This window comes from Cydia amplana, chromosome 9, assembly GCF_948474715.1.
Source record: "Cydia amplana chromosome 9, ilCydAmpl1.1, whole genome shotgun sequence".
NCBI lineage: Eukaryota > Metazoa > Arthropoda > Insecta > Lepidoptera > Tortricidae > Cydia > Cydia amplana.
This window is the reverse complement of record NC_086077.1, coordinates 2386669-2414304: the sequence shown is the minus strand read 5'-3', so window position 1 is coordinate 2414304 and position 27636 is coordinate 2386669. Positions and strand designations below refer to the sequence as shown.

At 38.2% G+C, this 27636-nt stretch overlaps 1 protein-coding gene across 3 annotated transcripts; it reads left to right on the top strand.

Annotated features, from left to right (window-relative positions):
• The first annotated feature begins 534 nt into the window (after positions 1 to 534).
• LOC134650902 (nuclear pore complex protein DDB_G0274915-like) lies at positions 535 to 27162 on the top strand. Of its 3 annotated transcripts, XM_063505840.1 has the most exons (18): positions 535 to 624; positions 1702 to 1896; positions 2406 to 2575; positions 3378 to 3542; positions 4219 to 4395; positions 6820 to 7067; positions 8156 to 8293; positions 16435 to 16550; positions 16659 to 16740; positions 17341 to 17769; positions 17893 to 18021; positions 18322 to 20008; positions 20964 to 21163; positions 21744 to 21845; positions 22600 to 22651; positions 23689 to 23867; positions 24911 to 25031; positions 27040 to 27162. In XM_063505840.1, exons 2-18 carry the CDS (start codon positions 1819 to 1821, stop codon positions 27068 to 27070), a joined length of 4104 nt encoding a protein of 1367 aa, XP_063361910.1. In that variant the 5' UTR covers positions 535 to 624; positions 1702 to 1818; the 3' UTR covers positions 27071 to 27162. The 3 variants fall into 3 exon arrangements, with proteins under 3 accessions (XP_063361910.1, XP_063361909.1, XP_063361911.1); XM_063505839.1 differs by lacking the exons at positions 535 to 624; positions 1702 to 1896 and adding an exon at positions 1989 to 2098; XM_063505841.1 differs by lacking the exons at positions 535 to 624; positions 1702 to 1896; positions 2406 to 2575; positions 3378 to 3542; positions 4219 to 4395 and adding an exon at positions 4415 to 4545.
• Positions 27163 to 27636: the final 474 nt, after the last annotated feature.

Here is a 27636-nt window from a genome sequence, read left to right as displayed (position 1 = left end):
AATGTAATTTAGCTGTAACTATGGATTTTATGGTCCGAAATAAATTAATTTTATTTATTTTATTTTAATTAACATTTATCAACAACCTGGAAATCCTGCTGGTACACTTTGGAGGCACTGATTTAATTGTATTTAAATTTTAAAATGTTTACATGTATTTTTAAGTTAAGTTTTAATGTGACATTGTTATTTTATGTTCTATGGGTGTTTTTGCTTGAAATAACAATTTTGATTGATTGATTGATTTCTATTTTTAAATTTGGCCCACTTCCCGGTTTCCGATGAAGCTGAAAATTTGCATACGTGTGTAAGTCGGGTGACAATGCAATATTATGGTACCATGGAGCTGATCTGATGATGGCGACAGGAGGTAGCCATAGGAACTCTCTGGTAAAACAACGGAACCTAATTGTGTTTGGGGTTTTTAGAATTGTCTCGATGAGTATTAGTTGTCTGTGGAAAAAGAGTACAGTCAGCTACAAAAGCTTGTACCAAAAATGAAATTTGTGCCAAAAACTTATTTTTACAGTGCCAAGTCTTCAACCACAAACATTACCGCAACAAACGCCCGTAGTGCAGCCACCAAAAATAGTAGAAGTCCAAGCGCCGCCGGCCCCTGTGCAGGTTTGTTGTATTTCTGTGCTTTGCAATCACAATATCATAGCTTCAAATCAGGGATGTAACAGATGTGGTTTTATCGGAACCGAAAGCGGAACCAGATGTTTTAAATTTAGTTTACCGGAACCAGAAACGGAATCGGAACCGAAAACGGAACCGGAACCAGAACCGGAGCCTGCATGAGTCAGTACTATCAGTAGGTATACATTACACAACACAACACATACGAATAGGTACTTTAAATTCGAAAACACGGATAAACCAGAACATCTAATTACTGCAGCGCGTGGCAAGCGGGGCTATGAGCGAATGACTGGTATAAACCTGTTTGTTTTTGATGTACACCGCTCATGTCCCGCTGCCGCGGTAAGCATGGACATCCGATATTACTTCCGTTTCAAAAGTAACGGAACCGGAACAGAAACGGATGTGTAATACCAAACGGAAGTTCCGACTTAACGGAAACGGAAACGGAGCTCTGTAACATCCCTGCTTCAAATTTATGCTGGCAGTCGTCGCCGACAAGCTTGACGGTTGACGGACCATTTATGGGACACTGGTTGTTATTGCATGCACCAGTGTCCCATAATTGGACCAAATGACGTACCTAGTTAAGTTAGATTATATAATTTATTTGTTGACATTTTATATTGTTCTGTACCTATATACCTATTGTATTATGTATTGTGTGATTTGTCTCAGTGTTTTATGGGCTAAAAGCCCGAAATAAATGATATTTTATTTTATTTTTATTTATTTAAATATAATCTTATCCGACAATATGCCAAACTTGATATATGCGTGTATGTATGTATGAACTCTTTATTGTACAAGAACACAATTACAAATTTATGGTACAAGATAGGCAGTACAAAAGCATTTTGTTGGGACAAAATATGTGGAATTTGTACAGCATATAGCACTTCTCCTCTCTTCCCTTTTTTGACATAGAGCTAACAAAAAACAGCCATTCATTTTACGGGCATTTTAAACCGTTTTACGATGTCGAAAAATTGTTAAAATTGCACCCTCTGTACTAAATAATTGGCTTAAACCCTAATTAAAATTAACTTCAAATTTCAGGTCCAACCAAAACCAGCGCCGATCCCCCAAAAAGATCCCACTCCAGAAATAAACGCTGCCCTAAAGGCCGAGCAGGAATTGGCCAATAAACAGAAAGCAGACCAGGAGTTCAAAAACATGCTCATCAGGGAGGCTAACGAGTTCCAGGCCGAGCTGTACGAGTTCGTTACGAAGACGAGGCAGGCGCAGATTAAGGTCAGTTTTTAAAGCCTTTCTCTATGTTTCCCAAAGAGCGTAAAGGTTTTTAAAGGTCCAGCGACTCGTATGTGACACCCCTAGAGTAGAGAACAAGCAGAAGGTAGACCAGGAGTTCAGAAACATGCTCATCAGGGAGGCTAACGAGTTCCAGGCCGAGCTGTACGAGTTCGTTACGAAGACGAGGCAGGCGCAGATTAAGGTCAGTTTTTAAAGCCTTTCTCTATGATTTGCAAGGAAAGTATAGGTTTTTTAAAGGTCCAGCGACTCGCATGTGACACCCCTGGAGTAGCGAACAAGCAGATGGTGGTCCAGCAATTCGCACAAAGCGCAATGCAGATGGCGCTGCAATAGATTTTCACAATTACACATGTGCAATAGATGTGCAAAGATAGTGTTCGAAATCCGGGTAAAAAAAAACTGCATACGCACGTATAGTGCTGGTTACCGCACTAGGGCGGTAAATTAGCGCCATATTATGTACTGTAAATTCTATTTTTTTTTTACAGTTTTACCGCGACCTCCACGCGATAGACACGAACGCAGACCTCCAAAACTTAGACGCCGCAACGCTGAAGAAAGAATGCTCCGTTGAGGATCTGCGCAGCGCCATTATCGCACTGAAGTTAGACCTAGTCCGCTCATGCGCGGTAGTTGCCGAGGCTAGGACACAATCCGAGTAAGTTAATCTTATCGGAATCTTATCGGAACCTTAAAGCTTAGAAATGTAACTCCTAAAGGAGTTAAAATGGGGGTTGAAAGTTTTCAACAACTTTGAGTACAGTCCGCAGCAATAGTTGCTGAGCGAGCGAGGTGTTCAAAATGAGCTTGACGCGACTTTATTGTTAAGAGAATAAGAGCGCGTTAAGGTAATTTTGAACCTCGCCCGCTTAGCAAGTTCTGCTGCGGACAGAACGCAGCAAAGTTGTAAAAGTTGTGAAAAACTTTCAACCCCCATTTTCAATCCTTTAATAGGGTATTTGACTACTAGTCATCAGTTTCTTTTTTTGAACTGTCTTAACTATTTTGCTACTATGAAATTTATATGAAACACAAGCATGTGACGTCACAATCAAATTACCTACACTTTATAGTTTTATACGGGTTTGAAAATAGAAATTGAGTCTAAAAATAACTGCTGTCTACGTTTCTCTATTAATCTTTTGGTGCTTTATTTCATGCATGGTGTAAAATAATTTCTTTTAAATACAGGTAAATACCCTATTATGAGTTACATTTCTAAGTTTTAAGGTTCCGTTCCTCAACACTGAATGAACTGTCGCCAGCAGCATTTCGGGACTGACACTACCTTCAAATCTAAAAGAGCGTCCCATTTCAATGGCGTAACTATACCGATTCGACCGAGGTCCATAGAAATTACCTAGAAATTTAAAAATCTATTGGAGATCGAACTTTCACGCCTTCATCTTTGCCGCTTTTTAGTGAAACAATTAGTTTACCAGACCTTGTTTACCTTACAGCGCTAAAGACCTGGATCAATGGACCCAAGCGGACCCGCTGACCACAAAACGGGTGGCTTCCGTAAAGAAACTAGCCTACTACGTGCAAAACCAGCTTGAACAAGCACACAGCTCGCTCAACTACAAGTGGAATCAGCTCGCTGAGCGGGAATTCAAGTCCAATAAGTAAGTACCTACATACAAATACAGGTTGTCCACTTTCTGGTAAGTCAGGGAAAGTCAGGTAATTTCTAGTGAGGTCAGGGAAAAATTGGAACCGAAACAACCGTAAAATGGTATGATGAATATGTTTCCCGGGCAGATAATTATGTAAATTATGTGTTACTAGCTGTGTGTAGTGTGTTGAGTTTACCGCGAACATACAGACAGACAGACGCGGTCGGGGACTTTGTTTTATAATATGTATTGATGTAATGTTATGTGTAAGTTTGTTTTTTTTTTGTTCCTCTTTTTTATCTGTATTTTTGCCACGAATAAACTTTCTATTTAAAATATGTTCTTTTTCAATTTTTAAAAATCGAGGGTATCTACCTAAGTAAGGGTGAAGTCTTCCAAGGATCTACATCATCAAATTCCATGGAACTTCAAACCATCGAATAATGGTGTTATTCATAAAGTGCTGCTAATTTAATCAGTTGATGATCGTCGTTTGTCCCTATCTGTCGTTATGCCATAGAGAGGGACAAACGACGATCATCAGCTGATTAACTTAGCAGACGTTTATGAATAACGCCGTAACTCTTTAATACATTTGACGATTGGTTCTTGTCCGAACGCTGCGCCCTTACAGCTCGGCCTTCGGAGTCGTTTTTTAACAGATATTAACTTTTCAAAATTCCAGACTAGGCCCCCGCATGATCCGACCAATCATGGACGACGTATACCAACCACTAGTGAAGCAACAGGAAATACTCAGTCGGCAGGAAGCAGTGCTCAAAATGCTCAGAAACACGCTCAACGAATGCGACGGCCCGGTGTACAAGTCTACGCCTATATTGAGAAGCACGCCTTTTAAAAAGTAAGTTTAGTTATGTGCCAACCACTAGTGGAGCAACAGGAAATACTCAGTCGACAGGAAGCAGTGCTCAAGATGCTCAGAAACACGCTCAACGAATGCAACGGCCCGGTGTACAAGTCTACGCATATTGAGAAGCACGCCTTTTAAAAAGTAAGTTTAGTTACGTACCAACCACTAGTGGAGCAACAGGAAATACTCAGTCGGCAAGAAGCAGTGCTCAAGATGCTCAGGAACACGCTCAACGAATGCGACGGCCCGGTGTACAAGTCTACGCCTATATTGCGAAGCACGCCATTTAAAAAGTAAGTTTAGTTACGTACCAACCACTAGTGAAGCAACAGGAAATACTCAGTCGGCAAGAAGCAGTGCTCAAGATGCTCAGGAACACGCTCAACGAATGTGACGGCCCGGTGTACAAGTCTACGCCTATATTGCGAAGCACGCCATTTCAACTTCAACTTCAACTTCAACATTCAACTTCAACATTTATTCAGCAAATAGGCCACAAGGGCACTTTTACACGTCAACATTGAATTTACATAAAAGCAAAATAATAATAATTATACATCAACAATTATTAAATACAACTACAACTACCAAATCAAACTAACGTAATACAATTACTTAGAGATGTATAAGGTCTCTTAATGTCGAATTACATAAAAAAACTATAATAATAATATTAAAATAAAAACAAAACAGATACATGGAAAAAAAATCTAAACTTATTTAGAGGTGTAAATGTCTCTAAGTGTCAGAACTAAAAAATAACATAGTTTATCAAATTATCCTTAGAGATGTATAGGGTCTCCAAGAGTCACAATCCTGTATGATTAACACATTACGAGAAAAAAAAAAAAAACATACGAGAACCGAATGAGGCGTCTCACTGCAATTAAATTAAAAAATAAAGTTACTAAATATATTCGTGTTAGCTTAAACAGACCCGTCTCCACAAACAGCACCCGTTCACGAGTACGACGCGTATCTCAGCCATCGCCTCCCTCAACCTTCATTCGGGAAAGTGGCGACCCGATCAACGACGCCACCGTAAGCAAAGACTTTTAAGCGAGCATGACATGTTCAAGCTACCGGCCTATATTAATATTAAAATAGTGATAACACTTAGCTGTGAGACACAGCATTTTGTGCTCGTATGTTACATAAAAGACGGTATAGCTTCACATAATTACTAGCCTAAATTGACTTAGAGATGTAAAGGTCTCTAAGTGTCCGAATCATTAAAAATATAAGTATGTACAATAAAATAAAAATAATAAAATGAATAAATACTTAGGGATGTAAAGGTCTCCAAGTGTCAGAATCATTAAAAATAAAATAAATAATTACTTAGAGATGTATATGGTCTCCAAGTGTCCAAAACTAAAATTAAATTAAACAATATAATCAAGCGAGAACATGATTGTCTCATGTGTCAATTCTACTGGACACTAGCATATTTAATTTACAATGAAAAAACAATATTTATTGAACTCTTATCATACTATCGAAATCAAGCTACAGGCTTAAAGGCATCTCTATCGTGTATAAAATCATTTACAGTGTAGTACGCCTTACTTAACAAGGAGCGCTTAATGTGTGACTTAAATTTGGTAAGTGGTAAATTCGCTATGTCAGTAGGGACTTTGTTATAAAAAAGTAAGTTTAGTTATATAAATACTAACTACAGTGTACCAACCACTAGTCAAGCAACAGGAAATACTCAGTCGGCAAGAAGCAGTGCTCAAGATGCTCAGAAACACGTTCAAAATACTTGATTCTGATTCAAAGAATGCGACGGCCCGGTGTACAAAAGTACACCTATATTGAGAAGTGATGTAAAATACAATTCTACTCAAAATAGACACGATACACATCATACTCAAAAATATGTTCCATAGTTCATAATTCATTAACATAAGAGCTATGGGACATACTTTTGAGTATGATGAGTGCACTCATGTTTTTACATTTGACTGTACCTGCAATGATGTTAGTGTTTATGTTATGATTACTTTACAACAGGAAAACTAGCAAGGAAGTTATATCACCAGGAAAATGAGCGCGGAAATAATGAATTAATAAATATTAAATTAATTTTGTATTAAGCAGAAACGTCTGCGAACGATGCTATTAAGCTTCGACATAAATTAAAAGTGGAAAAATTCACTGTCTTGGGTGGGACTTGAACCCACGACCACCCATGAGCCCTAGGTAGGCTCATATATGGTGGAAATATTCGCTGAATTGGGTACGGTCTTGGTAGCTCAGATGGCAGAGCACTGTACTAGTGATCCAGTGGTCGTGGGTTCAAGTCCCAAGACAGGGAATTTTTCCACTTTTAATTTAAATAAATATTACAGGACATTCTTACTTACTGCTAGAAATATTTTCTCATTCTAACATTACCAACTAAATTTCCAGAGATCCACTCTCCAAACTGACCAAAAACATTCTAAACATGAGCTTGGAACCCCAGAAATCGGAGAGCATAAATCTGCTCACCCCCCAAAAGCTGGACGCGTTGCGCGACCTGTTGTCCAACCACAAGACTGTCAAGATTAAACCTGTCAATGTGGAGATGAGACATCATTTGACTACCATGAGGATGAGTTATGAAAAGAGTTTGAGGGAAGAAAAGGCTAGGGAACGAGCCATTAAAACTGAACCAGGTATGTAGTAATATTCAACATTAAAATGAATATTTTAATTTTAACACATTCAGTGCCGAAACCATCGGGTATTTTATGATTTCGTTCCCAGGCCGGACGACCCGATAGTCGGGATCATGGTACTTTTATATGACGAAATTATTGTGGCCTGGCGCGGATGTCTTGTTTGGCTGGGTGGCAATGAATGTGGTAAAGGATATTATTAGAGAAATAGACCCGCAGTACGTCTCACAGTAAGCTCAATAAAGCTTGAGTTGTGGGTATTTAGACAACGATATACATATATAATAGGGTATTTGACTACTCTATATGGGTGTTTGGAACTAAAGGCTATAATATAATATATTTGACTACTAGTCAAATCAGTTACTTTAATCGAACTGTCAAAACGATTTTGCTACTATGGAATTTATATGAAACACTAGCATGTGACGTCACAATCAAATTAACTACTCTTATAGTTTTATACGGGTTTTAAATAGAAAAATAGAAATTGTGTCTAAAAATAACTGCTGTCTACGTTTCTCTATTAATCTTCTGATGCTTTATTTTATGCATGGTGTAAAATAATTTCGTTTAAATACAGTCAAATACCCTACTACTTATAAATACAAATACATAGAAAACATCCATGACTCAGGAACAAATATCCATGCTCATCACACAAATCAATGCCCTTACCAGGATTTCAACCCGTGACCATCGGCTTCGGGTTATAAAAGAGTAAATAACAGCAAGATAAGATATTCTTAAATAAACACTAACTTCACTATAGGGTATTTGACTGTATTTAAAGTAAATTATTTTACACAATGCATAAAATAAAGCACCAAAAGATGATAAAGAAATGTAGACAGCAGTTATGTTTAGACACAATTTCTATTTTAAAACCTGTATAAAACTATAAAGAGTAGGTAATTCGACGGTGACGTCACATGCTAGTGTTTCATATAAATTCCATAGTAGCAAAATCGTTTTGACAGTTCCAAAAAAGAAACTAATTTGACTAGTAGTCAAATACCCTATTAGCAAAACGGCGACGATTTGTATAAGTTGTCATATTCATCAAACGAAACTTTTGATTTCAGTCAAAGTGCAAGTGAAACAAGAAGTGAAGCCTGTAATTAAGCAAGGGCCTAAACCAGTGAAAGTACCTCCGAAACCAGTGTTTGCGCCCATAGCAGTCACACCTGTTCCATCTACTAATTATACTTGGTTCACTGAAGGTAATCATTTAACCAACTTATTCTTCAACGTACGTACGTTCTTTATAGTTCTAGGTCAACGGGAAGTACCCTATAAATTTTGATTCTATTGAGAGTGTCGAAATATAGTTTTTTGCAGCATGAAAAAAAAAAAAAAACATTTTTATAACTCAACAAGCCTCTCGAAGTAAGCGTTATTTACCTTTTAACGTCTTATTTGTTGGGCAACACTGCAACAATAAGTAACTAGGTAAGTTACCCAATGTTACCGTGTTGCACAATGTTGCTCCACAATCTTCTTTACATCCTATATTGACATTTCTTAAGCTATATTGACGTAATTTTGTTACAAACTGTCTAATGAAGGATGCTGTATAAAGCCTTAATATCTGGGAGACCGAGCTTTGCTCGGATAACATTTAAAAAATCAAAATCGCGCGTTTTCCCAGAGATAAAACCTAGCTAGATTTTTCGCCCCCAAAAACCTCCATACAGCAAATTTCATCGAAATCATTAGAGCCGTTTCCGAGATCCCCGATATATATAAATATACAATACAATACAATACTCTTTATTGCACACCTCACATACACGTAGTTTACAATAAATGTACAATAACATAAACAAAGACAATAGAATATATTATATAGATATATTATTATAATACCTACAAGAATTGCTCGTTTAAATAAGATGATGCCTGTAACAAAACAACGTCCGTCGTTATCAGGGATGTTGCGAACATCCGCATCCGCATCCGCAACCGCGGAACTTCCGCATTATTTTCAACATCCGCATCTGCATCCGCATCCGCATAAAAACGATGCGGAGCTTATGCGGATGCGGATGTCGAACAAGTCGGTACAATAACGTCTTAGCGGCGGCGTAAGTGCTAGGTAATTTCGTCATTACCTATAACGAAATCGTCTAGATCCAGAAAAGTCGGCCAAGTACTGTTTATTAAGGGGACGGTATATGACGTTTTCGATTTAGAGCTCACTTTGTGCAATCAATTTGTTCAAGAAATGTTTAATAACTGCATTAAATTATACGTAAATTTGTTCACGAAGAAGCCGTGTACCGGCTCTTCACGGCATAATATTTTTTATTTGCTGTAATTCTCTACAAATCGACACTAAAAGTATCCAAAAATCAAAATATGGAGTTCCGTTTGAGCAACACGCATTACAGTTTTGCCTTTAACAGTAATTGAGTTGTTGTGTGATTTTGAAAGCTAGATAACTAAACTAGCAAATTATTATCTACTTATATTTTTACTCACAAATACAACACAGAAATTCAATCCCAAATGTAAACTTTCGTACAATTTCCATACATTGACGACATCACTCAAAATTCTTCTTCGAGTCAGATGGCCGCTGGCCTTGGATCGAAGCAGACGTGTACTTCGTTGTAGCTCGTTTTTGACATTATTTAGACATTTCATCATATACGCATACGAAAATGTATACCAGTAGATAAATTGTATTTCAAAAAATAGGGTAAATAAATTTATTTAAAATTTGATTTGTTGTTATTTACAGGTCGTAACGATCGAAAACAGCAGTAAACTATCCTAAAACAATACGATTACAATTGAATTTAAGTAACTTGTTCCTTCAAAACCCGCTTAAAATGAAAAAAGTTTAAAGACTCGTTTTACTGATTGGGATTGATTTTCATTATGCTGGTATCAATTTTGCGTCATTAAAAAAAGTATATGACTTCTGTACGTCAATGACATTTGATGTCAATTGTAATCTTGTATTTACGTTAGAGAATATTATATATTCATTTAAATATTACTTACCTATTAATACGAAGCGTAATTCGTTTAATACCTGAAAGTCTTAGTGTCTACACCTACTTTGTTGCCGTTCGTTCCGTCTATATGTGTGCGATTACGTGCTGTTCTCAATAATCAAGAAACAAGCCATAATCTTCAAGAATAAAATAACAGCAAGACCAGCATTTAGTACTAACTAGTTTTTGCGGATTTGGAGACAAGAGATGAAGCTTACAGGCTAATACCGCTGCGGTCTGGTTATTGTTATGTGTATATATCGAGTATTATATAAATTTACTATAAAATAACAATGTTTTATTTCAATGACATTATGTGTATGTAGGTATGTATGTTTCGGTGATTATAAGAATTTTGTCCACACAATAATTGTGCAAAGCAGAGACTGCATCATGCTTTCTTTACGGTATAAGCGGTATGGTACCGTTATTATTTATCAATACCGGTTCGTTTTGAAGGTAAAACTATACCGGTTGATATACAAAGTACGGTACCGGTATAAAATTACAGCAGGGACAACCATTTTTATAGGTGTACAGTCAGCTGCAGAGAAAAGGTACGACCAGATAGATAATTGTATGCAGGGGTGGTACCTTTTCTCTGCAGCTAGCTGTACCTAAACCATCATTGACCGAGCGTTGGCGAAGGTCTCCGTTTCAACTTGGGCAAAAATGCTTTCGTATGTCCGAATTCTTCTCCTTTGCATATCACATTTCTCAACTGATTCTCGTGAAAATTTGGTAGTCCGATATAATTATTCGGTTTCTTTTTTTTTTGAACAATTTAAAATAGGCAGAAATTGTCATAAAGGACTTAAGCGCCAGTAGGGTCTGTGACACTTAAGACCACTGCGATTATTAGGTACTTACTGGCCCCTATTTCACCACGACCACGGTGACAGGTGCGACAGTTGTCGACATCACTGTTGCTGACGTCACAGGCCTCCATAGGCTACGGTAACCGCTTACCATCGGACGGGCGATGTGCTTGTTTGCCACCAACATTTTAATAAATAAATAAACTCCATTATATTGCCACTAAAAAATTCTTATTTTGCGAAGCTAATGACAATTGTCACAAGAAACACGGCAACTGTATCGAAATTGCGACACAGAACTCATTTCCTGTCAAGACTTACCGAAAATTCTTTGAAAAATCTTGTGACAATTGTCACAAGATTTTTTCGCGAGAGAAATGTCTGTTTTATCCGATATAATAAAGTTTTTTTTAATAATAGGTACAATGACGGTGGCAAACACGAATACGGCCCGCCCGATGGTAAGCGGTAACTGTATTATTAAATTGTACAACGGGACTTAATCGCGTATCTAAGTTTTAAGATTTACCTCCGACGTTTCGAGGACGGCGTTGTCCCCGTGGTCTCGGAGAAGACTGGCTTAAGTTGACATCAGCATCTTCTAACCGCGCGAGTTTTTCGAACTACCCGCACTTGGTCTTGTTTATCCGCTTGAACGTCTTGCGGTTCCGTTGTACAATTTAATAATGTGTAAAAATCGTGAAAGTTTAAATCAGTGTTAGCGGTAACTGTAGTCCATGGATGCCTATGGCGTCAATAACAGTGATGTTTTTGTCGTACCTGTCACCGTGGTGAAATAGGGGCCAGATTACGCCGCGCCGCGTGGAACGTGAGGTGCATTGGGGTAAATGCATACCATTCACTCAAGGAAAATAATCTCCCTTATAAGATCACTCGTGTGTCTGCCATTTTGTTAAAGCCAATTTTCACCGTACCTACTGGACTAGTTCAATTGAAATTTAGTACACATATGTCAAGTAAGGAAGTAGTAAGTCGGTGATCCGAAGATGAGTAACGTAAATAAATGAACTTTTAACTTTGCGGCGATTTTTGGTATCATGTGACATATCAGATATAATACATAATTATAAGTAGGTGAGCAAAAATGTAAACTTTCGTACAATTTCCATACATTGACGACATCACTCAAAATTCTTCTTCGAGTCAGATGGCCGCTGGCCTTGGATCGAAGCAGACGTGTACTTCGTTGTAGCTCGTTTTTGACATTATTTAGACATTTCATCATATACGCATACGAAAATGTATACCAGTAGATAAATTGTATTTCAAAAAATAGGGTAAATAAATTTATTTAAAATTTGATTTGTTGTTATTTACAGGTCGTAACGATCGAAAACAGCAGTAAACTATCCTAAAACAATACGATTACAATTGAATTTAAGTAACTTGTTCCTTCAAAACCCGCTTAAAATGAAAAAAGTTTAAAGACTCGTTTTACTGATTGGGATTGATTTTCATTATGCTGGTATCAATTTTGCGTCATTAAAAAAAGTATATGACTTCTGTACGTCAATGACATTTGATGTCAATTGTAATCTTGTATTTACGTTAGAGAATATTATATATTCATTTAAATATTACTTACCTATTAATACGAAGCGTAATTCGTTTAATACCTGAAAGTCTTAGTGTCTACACCTACTTTGTTGCCGTTCGTTCCGTCTATATGTGTGCGATTACGTGCTGTTCTCAATAATCAAGAAACAAGCCATAATCTTCAAGAATAAAATAACAGCAAGACCAGCATTTAGTACTAACTAGTTTTTGCGGATTTGGAGACAAGAGATGAAGCTTACAGGCTAATACCGCTGCGGTCTGGTTATTGTTATGTGTATATATCGAGTATTATATAAATTTACTATAAAATAACAATGTTTTATTTCAATGACATTATGTGTATGTAGGTATGTATGTTTCGGTGATTATAAGAATTTTGTCCACACAATAATTGTGCAAAGCAGAGACTGCATCATGCTTTCTTTACGGTATAAGCGGTATGGTACCGTTATTATTTATCAATACCGGTTCGTTTTGAAGGTAAAACTATACCGGTTGATATACAAAGTACGGTACCGGTATAAAATTACAGCAGGGACAACCATTTTTATAGGTGTACAGTCAGCTGCAGAGAAAAGGTACGACCAGATAGATAATTGTATGCAGGGGTGGTACCTTTTCTCTGCAGCTAGCTGTACCTAAACCATCATTGACCGAGCGTTGGCGAAGGTCTCCGTTTCAACTTGGGCAAAAATGCTTTCGTATGTCCGAATTCTTCTCCTTTGCATATCACATTTCTCAACTGATTCTCGTGAAAATTTGGTAGTCCGATATAATTATTCGGTTTCTTTTTTTTTTGAACAATTTAAAATAGGCAGAAATTGTCATAAAGGACTTAAGCGCCAGTAGGGTCTGTGACACTTAAGACCACTGCGATTATTAGGTACTTACTGGCCCCTATTTCACCACGACCACGGTGACAGGTGCGACAGTTGTCGACATCACTGTTGCTGACGTCACAGGCCTCCATAGGCTACGGTAACCGCTTACCATCGGACGGGCGATGTGCTTGTTTGCCACCAACATTTTAATAAATAAATAAACTCCATTATATTGCCACTAAAAAATTCTTATTTTGCGAAGCTAATGACAATTGTCACAAGAAACACGGCAACTGTATCGAAATTGCGACACAGAACTCATTTCCTGTCAAGACTTACCGAAAATTCTTTGAAAAATCTTGTGACAATTGTCACAAGATTTTTTCGCGAGAGAAATGTCTGTTTTATCCGATATAATAAAGTTTTTTTTAATAATAGGTACAATGACGGTGGCAAACACGAATACGGCCCGCCCGATGGTAAGCGGTAACTGTATTATTAAATTGTACAACGGGACTTAATCGCGTATCTAAGTTTTAAGATTTACCTCCGACGTTTCGAGGACGGCGTTGTCCCCGTGGTCTCGGAGAAGACTGGCTTAAGTTGACATCAGCATCTTCTAACCGCGCGAGTTTTTCGAACTACCCGCACTTGGTCTTGTTTATCCGCTTGAACGTCTTGCGGTTCCGTTGTACAATTTAATAATGTGTAAAAATCGTGAAAGTTTAAATCAGTGTTAGCGGTAACTGTAGTCCATGGATGCCTATGGCGTCAATAACAGTGATGTTTTTGTCGTACCTGTCACCGTGGTGAAATAGGGGCCAGATTACGCCGCGCCGCGTGGAACGTGAGGTGCATTGGGGTAAATGCATACCATTCACTCAAGGAAAATAATCTCCCTTATAAGATCACTCGTGTGTCTGCCATTTTGTTAAAGCCAATTTTCACCGTACCTACTGGACTAGTTCAATTGAAATTTAGTACACATATGTCAAGTAAGGAAGTAGTAAGTCGGTGATCCGAAGATGAGTAACGTAAATAAATGAACTTTTAACTTTGCGGCGATTTTTGGTATCATGTGACATATCAGATATAATACATAATTATAAGTAGGTGAGCAAAAATGTACCATAACCTAACTCAGAATTGTATTACATAAATACATATACAAAAAATAGTTCAACGCCAAAAGATTAATGGAAGACCTATGTCCTATAATAGGTGAGTTGGTCTTAAACAAAAAATATGCAATAAAAATGTGTAACTGTGGAACCCATAGTGAAACCTACTCGTACATGATCGGTTTTTATATTATGTACCTATAAGATATTTTCTACTTTATACTTTATAAGTGTACCTACATAATATTTACTTATAAGCAGTTGTCACGTAAAATATTTGTAGATTTTTTTGGAAGTATGTGTCACATCATCATCATCTTCCTCGCGTTGTCCCGGCATTTTGACACGGCTCAAGGGAGCCTGGGGTCCGCTTGGCAATTAATCCCATAAATTGGCGTGGGCACTAATTTTTATGAAAGCGACTGCCATCTGACCTTCCAACCCATAGGGGGTAAACTAGGCTCTTATTGGGATTAGTCCGGTTCTCTCACGATGTTTTCCTTCACCGAAAAGCGACTGGTAAATATCAAATGATATTTCGTACATAAGTTCCGAAAAACTCATTGGTACGAGCCGGAATTGCAATTCGCACGCTCTTACCGCTAGGCCTCCAGCGATTTTTTTGAAGTATGTATAGCACAAAAAAATATTTAGAAATGTAACATTTAAGGTAGGTAATTAAAATACGGTATAAACATTATTGGAGAAGACTTGGAGGAAGTGTCATAGGGATAGTTCTTTTGTCTAATTATAATCCATCGGCAATCACGCGAGCGCATAAAACGAAAATAATTTTTTTTTCACTCCCTAAAACTCCCTTAACCTAATAACAGTAAAACAAAAAATAAAATATAGAGGGTTACCAACCAGCCAAAGAATTATAAGTAGATATATGCACTTATCCCAACGCACCTCACGTTCTACTCTGCACGGGGTTCATTGCCGCTCCTACCGCCGTAAGTAACTATCAACACCTACATTATCAAGGCTACGATCGAAGATAATCGCTTCAGCACTGAAATAATACCGGTGGAATACCGGTATAATATTTTTTATTTTAATTGTATTAATTTAATAGTGAAACAAAAGGCGAATATACCACATAAAAGTAAATCGGTAAAGATATTAGGGGTACATTAGCCAACACTGTTTCCATATATTTTCAAATTTTATTTTGTCCGCCTTAATTAAATTTTGCACCCTGCCGGAACTTTATTTATTTAAATTCTCATTTAATTGATTTTGAGCCTTATGAAAAGTCGTATAGAGTAGTAAATAAAATTTTACATCTGACTTAATGACATCTGGTTTTATTCGGTTTAACTTTAGAAAACGCGTATCTCGACAAAGCCATAATGTAGAAAATTGTCAACAACCAAATGAATTATTAGAATTTAAATACGTCACGTGTGACATGAACAGACAAGGAAAGCAAGATTAAATGTATTGTTTCTCTTTCTTCTTTCAATGGAACGCTTTTCCTAAAAGGAGGCCACTAAACTCAAAACGCTATCTTAAAAAAAACTTGATGGGTCAGTGACCTGTCCCAGTAAAGTGAGGTAGTGTGCGTGAAGTGCGCTTGTGTGTGAAATGGGGTAAATTGACAGAATCTGAAAATTTACCCACCTCTACCGTCACCTTAAATATAACGCACGTATATTCTTGGTCAAATACTAAACGTTTCGTTGTTTTTCATAAAAAAATTCTAAAAATGTTATATTTGAAGTTTTCTAAGTACCTAATCTAAACATCCGCATCCGCGGATGTGAGCCTTTAAATATCCGCATCCGCATCCGCGGATGTCAAAAAATCTGCATCCGCAACATCCCTGGTCGTTATCCTGACATATCCTGATTAGGCACGTCTCATGAGACAATTTAACACTATGAACGTCACGCCAATCGTATGCGGCGCGACATCGTGAAGTTTGTCGGAATACACGAACATTGACATTGGGCTTTCACCGCGCGCGCCTTTGGCGGTCGAAGGGTTCAAAATGTTTTTATCATGAATTGTTTCAGAACCAAAAAAACAACCCCCGAGCCCTCAAACCCTACCTCAGGAGATCAGCTTCACGATATCCAACACACCAACAGCGTCTCGTAACGTGCTTAAAAACCTGCTCGAAAACAAGCAGGTTACGGTCGAAGTGAAGAAAGATGAAAATAAGCAGGTTACGGTCGAAGTGAAGAAAGATGAAAATAAGCAGGTTACGGTCGAAGTGAAGAAAGATGAAAATAAGCAGGTTACGGCCGAAGCGAAGACAGATGAAAATATAATGGACAGTTTCATGGGACAGAAGATTTGTACACCTTCTAATTTTAACTGTGAGTGTATTCTGTTTCCGTCCATGCTCTAGTTTTCGTCCACTTGGCGGATTAGCAAATAATATGTTTCATTTTTAATTTGCTACGTGACTAATATCATTCTTGTGTAAATAGATATAGTATTGTTTAGACATTAAGGATTGTAATTGTCCAAATTTGTGCAGCAATGTAGGGATATGTTCCGTGAAGTGGACGAAAACTAGCGCATGGCTTTTTAAATTTGACTGTATCGAATACACCGAAGGCTAGAAACTTCCCCAATTTCGCCAAGGTCCCATCATAATACCTACCTGGTCACAATGGACCAACTATAAAATTACCCTTTAAACAAAAAAAAACTCTTTTTAGTTATTTTTACTGACAAAAGAAATGTCTTAAAATTTTGATTTCCATTCCGTTACATTTTTTCATGGAGTTTGTATGACAGTAACGGAATGGAAGGAACGAAAAATGTGTCAGAAATTTTGGGACACGTTTCAGCTCGTGATTCTGATTAGAAATACTATAAAATTGCCCAAATAAAAATAAATAAAGTGTAATGTGCTGTTCAATAATATTAGCCCTTATACACATGCAAAGTTAAAATATTTCCATTTTCAGTCTCATCAGTTATAGTCGCAACACCTACTGCATCATCTTTCACAACGAAACCCATATCAGCACTTAATAACATGTTAAACCAATTCACACCACAGACTGAAAATAAAAATATAGAAACTACTGAACCGGTGAAAGAAAAGCAGATGTCCAATCTTTTTACAATGTCGAAATCAAATGTGCCAGATGTATTGGGCAATTCTAATATGATTACAATCAAAAGAGTTGAACCTAAGGCTGAACCGAAAGATAAATCGAAAGAGAATGTACCAGCGAAGACAGAGAATGTTATATTGACGATTCCTAAAGTGAATAAAGATGATAAGAAGGAAAATGAGCCGAAGCCATTTAGTGTCCAAAATACGAATAAATCTTTATTTAGTTCTGTTGCTCAACCAGTTGCAGTGAATCCTGCATTTACGAGTAAAACAGGTATGTTTTATAACTTAAAAATCTTGAACACCACACTATTTACGTTTATCTATATATTAAAATCACGGATTTTATATATTTCAATGGTAAACATTTTTGTTCCTAAAGTGTTGCTATTTATAGGTGATTTGCAAAAATCAGACGAAGCTAAAGAAAAACTAGAAACAGAAACGCCTAAGGAAGCTCAAAAATCTTCAGCAGCGCCTGTCTCTTCAGCATCCATATTTGCTGCAGCCAATGCTACTATTACAAGTAAACTTATTTCCACTACTATAAATAATAAAATAAACATTAACCAAGTACCTACACATTTTAATGAGTTCGTTTCATTTTTATTGCACCACAAAAGAAAATTCAATAACAGATTTACAATGTAAATAAAGGTACGTTACGAGACAACCTTAGGATAACAGGATATAAATAACAGAACACTTTAGAAAGAATAAATGTCCTAATGGACGAAGCCTGGCTTGGACATACTATCTTCCCTGTTTTTGTGTAGAACTTTAGGGTTAACTTGTCATTATCACCTACCACCATTCTTTGTTTCAGTACCTAAACCAAAGTCAATGTTTGGATCCCCTGCAACAACATCAGCGCCTACCTCATTTCAATCAATATCTACTTCTAAACCCGATTCTTCGAGTATATTTGCAGCAGCAAATACGTCTACACCGAAAACCGCGTCAAGTTCCATATTTGCTGCTAATTCAACACCTTCAAACGTCTTTGGCGCAAAGCCTTCTATATTTGGCACTGCAGTCACTGTTGCAAGTACTACTTCAGAAAGTGCAGTGAAATCAACTGAAAGCACTTCAGTGGCATCAACGGCATCACCTACAATTGGGACAGCGAAATCAGAATTCGGTTCCGCGTTTACTGCCCCTACTGCCTCTGTTACTCCATCCACCAAAACATCTGAAACCTCTACACCTAGTACCCCAAGTACACCTACAACTCAAGGCGTTGTTTCAACTGCGGACAGCTCATCAGTTACAACTACATCGTCAATATTCGGTTCAGTAACATCAACCACACAACCTTCTGTATTCGGCGGCTTACCATCACCAACCTCTGTATTCGGTTCTTCCACTCCATCTTCTGTTTTCGGTAGTGGCGCTGCAAAGTCGGCTTTCGGATCAACTTCCCCAGTTAGCACTACGACAACCAGTTCCACTACTAAAACATCTACACCAAGCACTACATCAGTATTTGGAAGTACAACAACACCTACGTCTGTATTTGAAACTCAAGCGTTTGGGAGCACAACAACAACAACAACAACAACAACATCTGTATTTGGAACCACTAAAGATACTGTCACAACAACAGCATCTCTATTTGGAACTGCGACAACTAAAGCAACAGACACTGTAACAACGACAGCATCTGTATTTGGAAGTACTGCCGCAACTCCTGCTTCAGTATTTGGAAGTACTACCACAACTCCAACCTCTGTATTTGGGAGTACTGCCTCAACTCCTGCGTCTGTATTTGGAAGTACTACCACAACTTCTTCAGTATTTGGAAGTACTACCACTACAGCCTCAGCATTTGGAAGTACAACTTCATCTGTATTTGGCACGACAACCACACCATCCGTATTCGCAACCGCAGCTAAATCCGCATTTGGCAGTCCTACCACCACGCAGAGTTCAGTTTTTGCCCCCACGTCAACTCCATCCGTATTCTCTGGAGCAAATCAGAATCAGTCTGTTTTCGGAACACCAGCCACTCAAGCGTCAGTATTTGGTTCGCCAACGACACAAGCGTCCGTATTCGGGAGCCCTGCGAGTTTTGGAAGCATAGCAACAACTCAATCTGTATTCGGAACACCAACTACGCAATCTTCTGTCTTTGGAAGTCCACAGACCACGCAATCATCCGTATTCGGGAGTCCCGCTTTTGGTTCACAACCTGCCCAATCAGTATTTGGTAGTCCGACATCAGTTTTCGGTGCTCAGACTCAAGCATCTGTATTTGGTACCCCAACGCAATCCACCCAAGCCTCTGTATTTGGTACTCCTACTCAAACTACTCAAGCCTCTGTATTCGGAACTCCGACTCAGACCACTGAAGCGTCTGTTTTTGGTACACCAACTACACAGTCCTTCGGTCAGAGCGTGTTTGGAACCCCGGCTACTACGACACAAAGCTCAATGTTTGGCGGAGAGTCGCTGTTTGCTTCGGTTAACATTTCGACCACCGACGCTCCGAGCGGCGGCAGCATTTTTGGAGGGTAAATTTCTTTATTACTTATAATATTTTCTATACTCAAGATGAGACATGTCAAATTCATATAAGTGTAACTTGGGCATAAAGTTGTTGTTCTATGGGAGATCTCACAAATAAGGTATGAAAATTGAGTGAAGATATTGAAAATACAATAGGGATGATGACACATGTTGAGTTGTATAACAAAATCTAGTAAAATAGATAGGTAGCAAATGACCAACTTATCACAATATTGTGGATATTAAAAAATATATATGGAAATAATACAAAAATACAGCACCTGAAAGTTTCAAAATTTAAATATTTTTTTTAACTTTCGAAAACGAAATAAGTAAGGATACCATTCGATTCCTCACATTTTATCCAAAATAAGATTGTATAGCAACTATATACATAAACGCAATATTTCACCGACAAAAATGCAATTTTCTTGTTTTGTTCATAGTTCAAGATGCGATCTCAGTGACCTTGACGTCACGTTCATATAGCGTTTTGTTCGGGGCGTTTCGCGAGTGAAGTACGACTGTCGGATTTTGACTATCATTTCTGACTTTTGTATTGCTTTAAAGCAATGGGTCCCATATAGACATTTGATCCTAAAAACAAACCTGATTGATTGATACCATAAATGAAAATTTGTCATCTAGCCTATTGATTGTTTCAGTAGACTTAGTTCCTTTTTGTCACGAACAATTTAGAACTCTTCTCTTTCTATTATACTATCTAACCTTATATGAATAAATTAAAGTTTATTAACTTGAAACAATTTTTTCGGGGACTGCATGAATGTTAAAACCTAAAAAATGGACATAAAACTTTTGACGAGCAATTGATCAATGTCATGGTCCTTGCATTCTCCGGTTCCGCTAGACCGATTTTGGTCAAAGATTAAAAATTAGACTCCTTAATAACTTTTCATGTAGGTCGATCCGTATATGACCCATTCATTATATTTCTAGATCGACCGGCTCCCCAGGATTCGGCAGCAGCAACACCAACGTTTTCGGCGGAAAAACCACTTTCGGCCAACCCAACCCCGCTGCCGAAGCCATTTTCGGCGGCGGTGGGAGTGGAGGGGGATTCGGACAAACGCAACCAGCTAATAATTTCTGGGGGAGCAATAATAACAGCAGCGGTGGATTTGGGTCTAGTGGTTTTGGTAAGCATACCTATAAAGTGTCATTCTATGGAACTTGCTAACTATGTAAACAAAAGTCGCTAGTAAATTGACATTTAGAGACAATTTTAATATGGCGGTTTATTTACATAGTTAGCAAGTTCCATAGAATGACACTTTACCTGTAAACCGGGCTAACTTTGAAGCGCGGGAAATAATTATTGATTTTTAAATAAGGCATTGGTTTCTGAATCCTTCCATCATGGATTTATATTAAGGCTGCAGCATCGTAAAATTCCGAAGCCGGCGTTCAAAAATTAACTTAATGTTTTTTTTTTAATGTTAACAAAGTTGCATTACTATGTTTCGATTGATTTTTAAACAAAACAATTTCAATCCTATTTTCTAACACTATTGGTTCAAATTTCACTGACACTCTTTAGATAAGACTTTCGGATAAACCTCAGGCCAGACATAAAATCTTTAGTTCTTCCCGAGCGGTAACTTCTAAACTGATTATCATAAAGCCTCGTGAAGGTCAGCTGCCGCTCCGTTTGTGGGTTGAGGAAAGGTAACCACTAAACACGTATACTTTTTTTTTAGTTTATTGACTTTTCTATAGGTCAACAAGCCACAACGCAGTCATCATCCGTGTTCGGGACGGGCAGCTTTAGTGCCCCCTCGCCGCCGGGGCAAGCGTTCGGGTCGCCCACCTCTTCCACAGGTTAGTCATCTATTTTACGTGCTGGCAAATAGGAAGAGTCAGTAGGAAGGGCCAGTAGTAGTCAGTAGGGGTCAGTAGGGTAGGAAGGGCCAGTTGCACCAACCATATTTGACAGACTGATCAACATCACTCGGCAGATAACTATGAAAATTCCGATACAATAAAATTTAGCGGACGCTTTAACGGTGACGGGCGGTTTGGTGCCACCGACTCTTAGTGACCGTAAAATGTGCTTACTTTTCTCCAAAATTCTGAATTTAATTTAAAATATCTGGGAGACCGAGCTTTGCTCGGAAAACATATAAAAACTTCAAAATGCGCGTTTTCCCAGAGATAACACCTAGCTAGATCGATTTTTCGCCCCCGAAATATATATATAAATAAACAAGAATTGCTCGTTTAAAGGTATTTAATTTAAATATTATGGTGTCAGTAGGTACATTGATATACATATATGCTGATTTAAAGTAGACCATCACCACTATCATGTTGTAATCTCGGGAGACTAAATGTACATTACAATGTAATCTAATTCGAACCACTCATGAACCAAATTAAGTAGCCTTTTTTTATAATTTGTTTTAATATTCTCGAGCGAAAAAGTTTTATGTTACACAGACCCTTCTCGAGAACAACAACAATTTATTTTTGACATATTATTTTTATAGGTTTAGATTTATTTATTTCATAATATGAAATTACAATATACCTAAATTATTTTGCACTAATCTATACTAATTTATATTTATTGCAGGAGGATTCGGTAGTGGTTTTGGTTCCAAAGCTGTTTTCGGCCAACCATCCGGGTGAGTGTCTCGCATGACTGTTAATATGTCAACTGATCACGTTAATTTACTATGGAGTTTCGAGAGCATAGTTGAATAATTAACTCTTATAATTGGCTTTTCTGTTTCTTTAACCTTTTCGACGCCGTGTCAAACACCACGTCACCGAAGTGTCAAAACTGAAATTGAACTTTATGCATATGCACGTAGGTCTATGTTGCTCTGTGGTCTGTGATCGATTAATCGGTCTTTGGCGTTGAACCTACGGTGCGGATATATCGGTCATTGGCGTCCAAAAGGTTAATGCATTCTTAATTTCAAAGATGTTACGTATCTCACGAAAAAATAACAGGATTTATTACAAAAAATGTTTAACAAATCAGCACTATGCAGGAAGACGGTCAAAAGAAATCCGTTTTACTTTGAACCATGAGGACTTCGAGGAGACTCGAAGTCACATCCTTCCATTCCGATCACTTTTTGCGCCAAATTGGGTACTTTACACTACTTAAAATAAATTATTTCACGCCGTGCACAAAATGAAGCGGCAGATAATTATTAATTTATTAGAAAAACATAGATTGCAGTTATTTTGAAACACAATTTTATTTCTATTTAATAAATCGGATTGAAATATAAAAAGTAGGTGAGTTGTCCGTGACGTCACTATACATGTTTTCATATACGACCGGTCTGGCCTAGTGGGTAGTGACCCTGCCTGTGAAGCCGCGGTCCTGGGTTCGAATCCCAGTAAGGGCATTTATTTGTGCGATGAGCACAGATATTTGTTCCTGAGTCATGGATGTTTTCTATGTATTTAAGTATTTGTATATTATATATATCGTTGTCTGAGTACCCACAACACAAGCTTTCTTGAGCTTACCGTGGGGCTTAGTCAATTTGTGTAATAATGTCCTATAATATTTATTTATTTATTATTATATAAATTCCATATTAGCAAATCGTTTTGACAGTTCTAAAAAGAAGCTGATTTGATTAGTAGGAAAGCCAAGCGCTCCATTGAACGCGAACGTAAATAAAATACCCGCAATTTTTAGTTTCGGCTCCCCGGCCAGCTCCGGGTTCGGGGCTCCGGCGGCATTCGGCGCGCTCAACAAGAGCCCGGCCGGGTTCGGCGCCGCGCCCGCCTTCGGCGCCGCGCCGGCGTTCGGCGGGTCGGCCTTCGGCGGTAGCTCGCCCGGCGGGAGTGTGTTTGGAAACGCAGCACCCGCTCCAGGTACCTTTTCAGGCACACCATAGACACCTAATCCATACTAATTAGAGATGCAACGGATAGTAGTTTGGCCGGATACCGGATACCGGATATCCGGCCTGGACGCTGGCCAAATATCCGGTATCCGGCCGCCGGATATTCGGCCGGCGGTACTATACCTATATTTTGAGTTTGGCAGGTGCGCGTCGTGCAGGTTTCGACCTGTTTCGTAGTGAACGTTCGCGCGGACACATTTCTAGGATCGTAACGTAACGAGTTTTATCATGTCATTACGTATCACAATTTGCCTTTGATGCATTTCCAATATTAAAGACAAATAACTGGTTTTTTAATATTATCAAACTTAATTAAAATTGTTTTATTAAAGAAAATATTAAGTTAATATTGTTTTAAAAAAATATACTGATTCGATTATGACCGTGACTGTTTTTTAGATTCCATTTTTTACCCCAAAATGTGTTAATTTTACTATCCGGTATCCGGCCGGATAGTAGTTCACTATCCGGTATCCGGCCGGATACTAAAATAACGGCCGGATAGGCCGGATACCGGATAGTAACCGGATATCCGATGCATCTCTAATACTAATATTATAAATCCGAAAAAGTGTCTGTTACCTCTTCACGCTTAAACCGCTGAACCGATTTAGTTGAATTTTGGTATGGAGAGAGTTTGAGTCCCGGGGAAGGACATATATAGGGTAGTTTTTATCACAGAAATCATCCTTTAAGGGGGTGAAAAGGGGGGTGGAAGTTTGTATGGGGAATCGATAAAAAGCAGATTGGATAAAAAATAAGCTACCCAAATTACTAACTCCACGCAGACGGAGTCGCGGGCAAAAGCTAGTATTATCATGCCGTGATCAGAAAGGGATTAGAAATAACAGATTTCCATACACTTACGTCAAAATCAATATGGATTGACAGCTATCTCAATCCCTTTCTAATCGCGATTCAGTAATATTATAATTAGTAGTAGTAGTTAGTGACGCGGCATTTTAGTATCAAAATACATATATGTTATGCTAATAATAAATTTTGTCCCAGGGTTCGGCTCGCCGACGCAATCCAACGCCACGTTCGAGAGCCTAGCCACGCAGAACACGCTCACGTTTGGAAACTTGGCTCAGCAAAGTGCGCCCGCGCAGCCCGCGCCCAACTTCAATACGTAAGTAAACAGCTTAGAGCGAACGCAAAACGCGAATTGGTCAAATAAATATGTAAATTGCTGTGTCAAATTGTATGTTGCTTTCTTCTTTTTGTCTCTTGTCAACTTTCTTTTTGCCTCTTGTTATTTATTTATTGTGTCACAAAACATGTAAGTTGTAGTAGTAGTAGTAGTAGTAAACTCTTTATTGTACAAAAAGACATATTAAAAATAACATACAATTAGTAAGAAGTACAAAGGCGAACTTATCCCTTTGAGGGATCTCTTCCAGTTAACCTTTGAGTAGATGAGAGGAGAAAGTGAAAAGAGGGTGACAAATGCAGCAAAATGTACAACAAGGTACCAGAAAGATAAAGGATATAAATACATACAAAATGTATAGGATAAACATACATATATTACACAAAAAGGAATGGGGAAAATACACTAAAATTGTGGTTGTGGTTGAATAAAGATTTTATCTATCTATCTAAATCGGTTTTTGGAAATTATTCAACATGGCAGAGCCATGGGGGTTTGAGAGGTCTACGCTACAGCTCACAAGACCACTAATAACATTTAGGATTGTGCATATTGGGGGCTATTCATAAATTACGTCATTTCAAATTAGGGGGGGGGGGGGGGGGGTCTGGACATCGGATGATGGTAGCATGACGTAGGAGGAAACGGGGTCATTCGAGGCATGATTTTTGGATGATTTTAGGGGGGGAAAAATCGTCAAAAATAGATGACGTAATTTATTCACAGCCCCTAATAACATTTAGGATTGTGCGTAAGACTTATTTGTTTTACAAGGGGGCAAAGTTGTTGTTTAACCGCTCGGTATCAATATACCCGAGCAAGCGAAAGATTCCAAAATTGAACCACGAGCGTAGCGAGTGGTTCGTAAAATGGAATCTTGAGCGTTGCGAGGGTTTCAAAGCACGAGGGTTAAACATAATTTGCCCCCGAGTGAAACACAACATTTTTCACCACACCAACCCGAAGCAAATATTAAATGTAAAATCAAACAAAATCAAATCCAAATGAACGTTATTAGATATTTATCATCCAAAATCATCATTTAAAAGTCAATTCTACCAGCAAACAAAAGAAAACAACTCAAAATTTGCATTTGATTACTTTGCCTCACATGTGAATAAAAAGCAACTTTGCTATCTGTTTTTGAAGTGCAAAGTAAGCCTTTCCGAGCTGGCCCCTATTTCACCACGCCGACATTTGTCAGTGACATATGTCGAGTGACAATTGTCAAGTGACAGGTGACAAGTGACAATTGTACCAAACTACCTGTCATGTTTATATGAAGTTCTATACCTCGACATATGTCACTGACAAATGTCGGCGTGGTGAAACAAAGGTCTGTCATTTTTTTGACAATTGTCGTACCTGTCAGCTTGGTGAAATAGGGGCCTGGTGTGGTGAAAATGTAATTTTTCTGTCGATTCGATATCGCGTCTGTGGCACTCAAAAGGGTTAATTTAAATAAGTGACCACCATTTTAAGTCATTATTTTACCGCTTGCGTTTAAACTGGCTTTAATGATTGTACAGCGAGCTGTAAAATCGAGCCATTAATTATATCACAAAAAATGGATTTAAGACCCACCCCTCCCCCTTGTCACACTTTTCATAGGAAAAAGATAAGTCGTCAATACGTACTGTCACACTTGGCATGGCCCCCCTCCCCCTGTTGCTGTGACGTAATATGTGGATGAACCCTAATGAATGGAATTACTTCATCATCTTTCTGAATAAACGTTTTATAGCTGGTCAACCAAACCTTGTCAGTAAAAAAAGGCGCGAAATTCAAATTTTCTATGGGATGATATCCCTTCGCGCCTATATTTTTCAAATTTGCCGCCTTTTTCTACTGTCAAGATCTGGTTGACCAAGTATATTTTTTTTATATTTTTTTTTTATAAAAGTGGCCATGCACTTTTTCAGCTGTATATGCGTAAAGTGAAAAGACACTATGAGAACTGAATATTAAACTAACAATTATATTTCAGGTCACCATCGTTCACGGGCTGGCGCGGCTGATGACAGTTGCACAGAGGTCGAACTGTGCGCTTAAAACAACTCCTGTAACAACTCAGACAAATGTGGACGTGATTCTTTGTATTTATGGTTAAAAATGCATGCACAACGTGCTAACGTACTTTTGTTTGGATCTGGGAGACCGAGCTTTGCTCGGAAAACATATACAAACTCAAAAATACGCGTTTCCCAAAGATAAGACCTAGCTAAATCGATTTTTCGCCCCAGAAAACCCCCATAGCAAAGTTCATCGAAATTTAGAGCCGTTTCCGAGATCCCCGAAATATATAAATATACAAGAATTGCTCGTTTAGGGTGGAATCACATCTGTCAGCATCGAGCCGCATTTTATATATGAGAAATCGCTCGTTAGTATGAAGATGCGTACGCATCGGAAAGCTGAAAGCATGCGTACGCATCTTCATACTAACGAGCGATTTCTCATATATAAAATGCGGCTCGATGCTGACAGATGTGATTCCACCCTTATAGGTATAAGATTACGAGTAGGTACAGTGAGCGAAATCAAAGTTGCATGGAGAAATAATGAATGAATTCATTGATAAATT

What these genes read in the sequence shown, in the direction of transcription:
- LOC134650902 (XM_063505840.1), top strand. Translation starts at nt 1,819, where the DNA reads ATGCTCATCAGGGAGGCTAACGAGTTCCAGGCCGAGCTGTACGAGTTC. An exon ending in CGGGAATTCAAGTCCAATAA is followed by an intron (nt 3,543 to 4,218) that starts GTAAGTACCTAC and finishes TCAAAATTCCAG; the next exon opens with ACTAGGCCCCCGCATGATCC. An exon ending in GTTTTCGGCCAACCATCCGG is followed by an intron (nt 22,652 to 23,688) that starts GTGAGTGTCTCG and finishes CGCAATTTTTAG; the next exon opens with TTTCGGCTCCCCGGCCAGCT.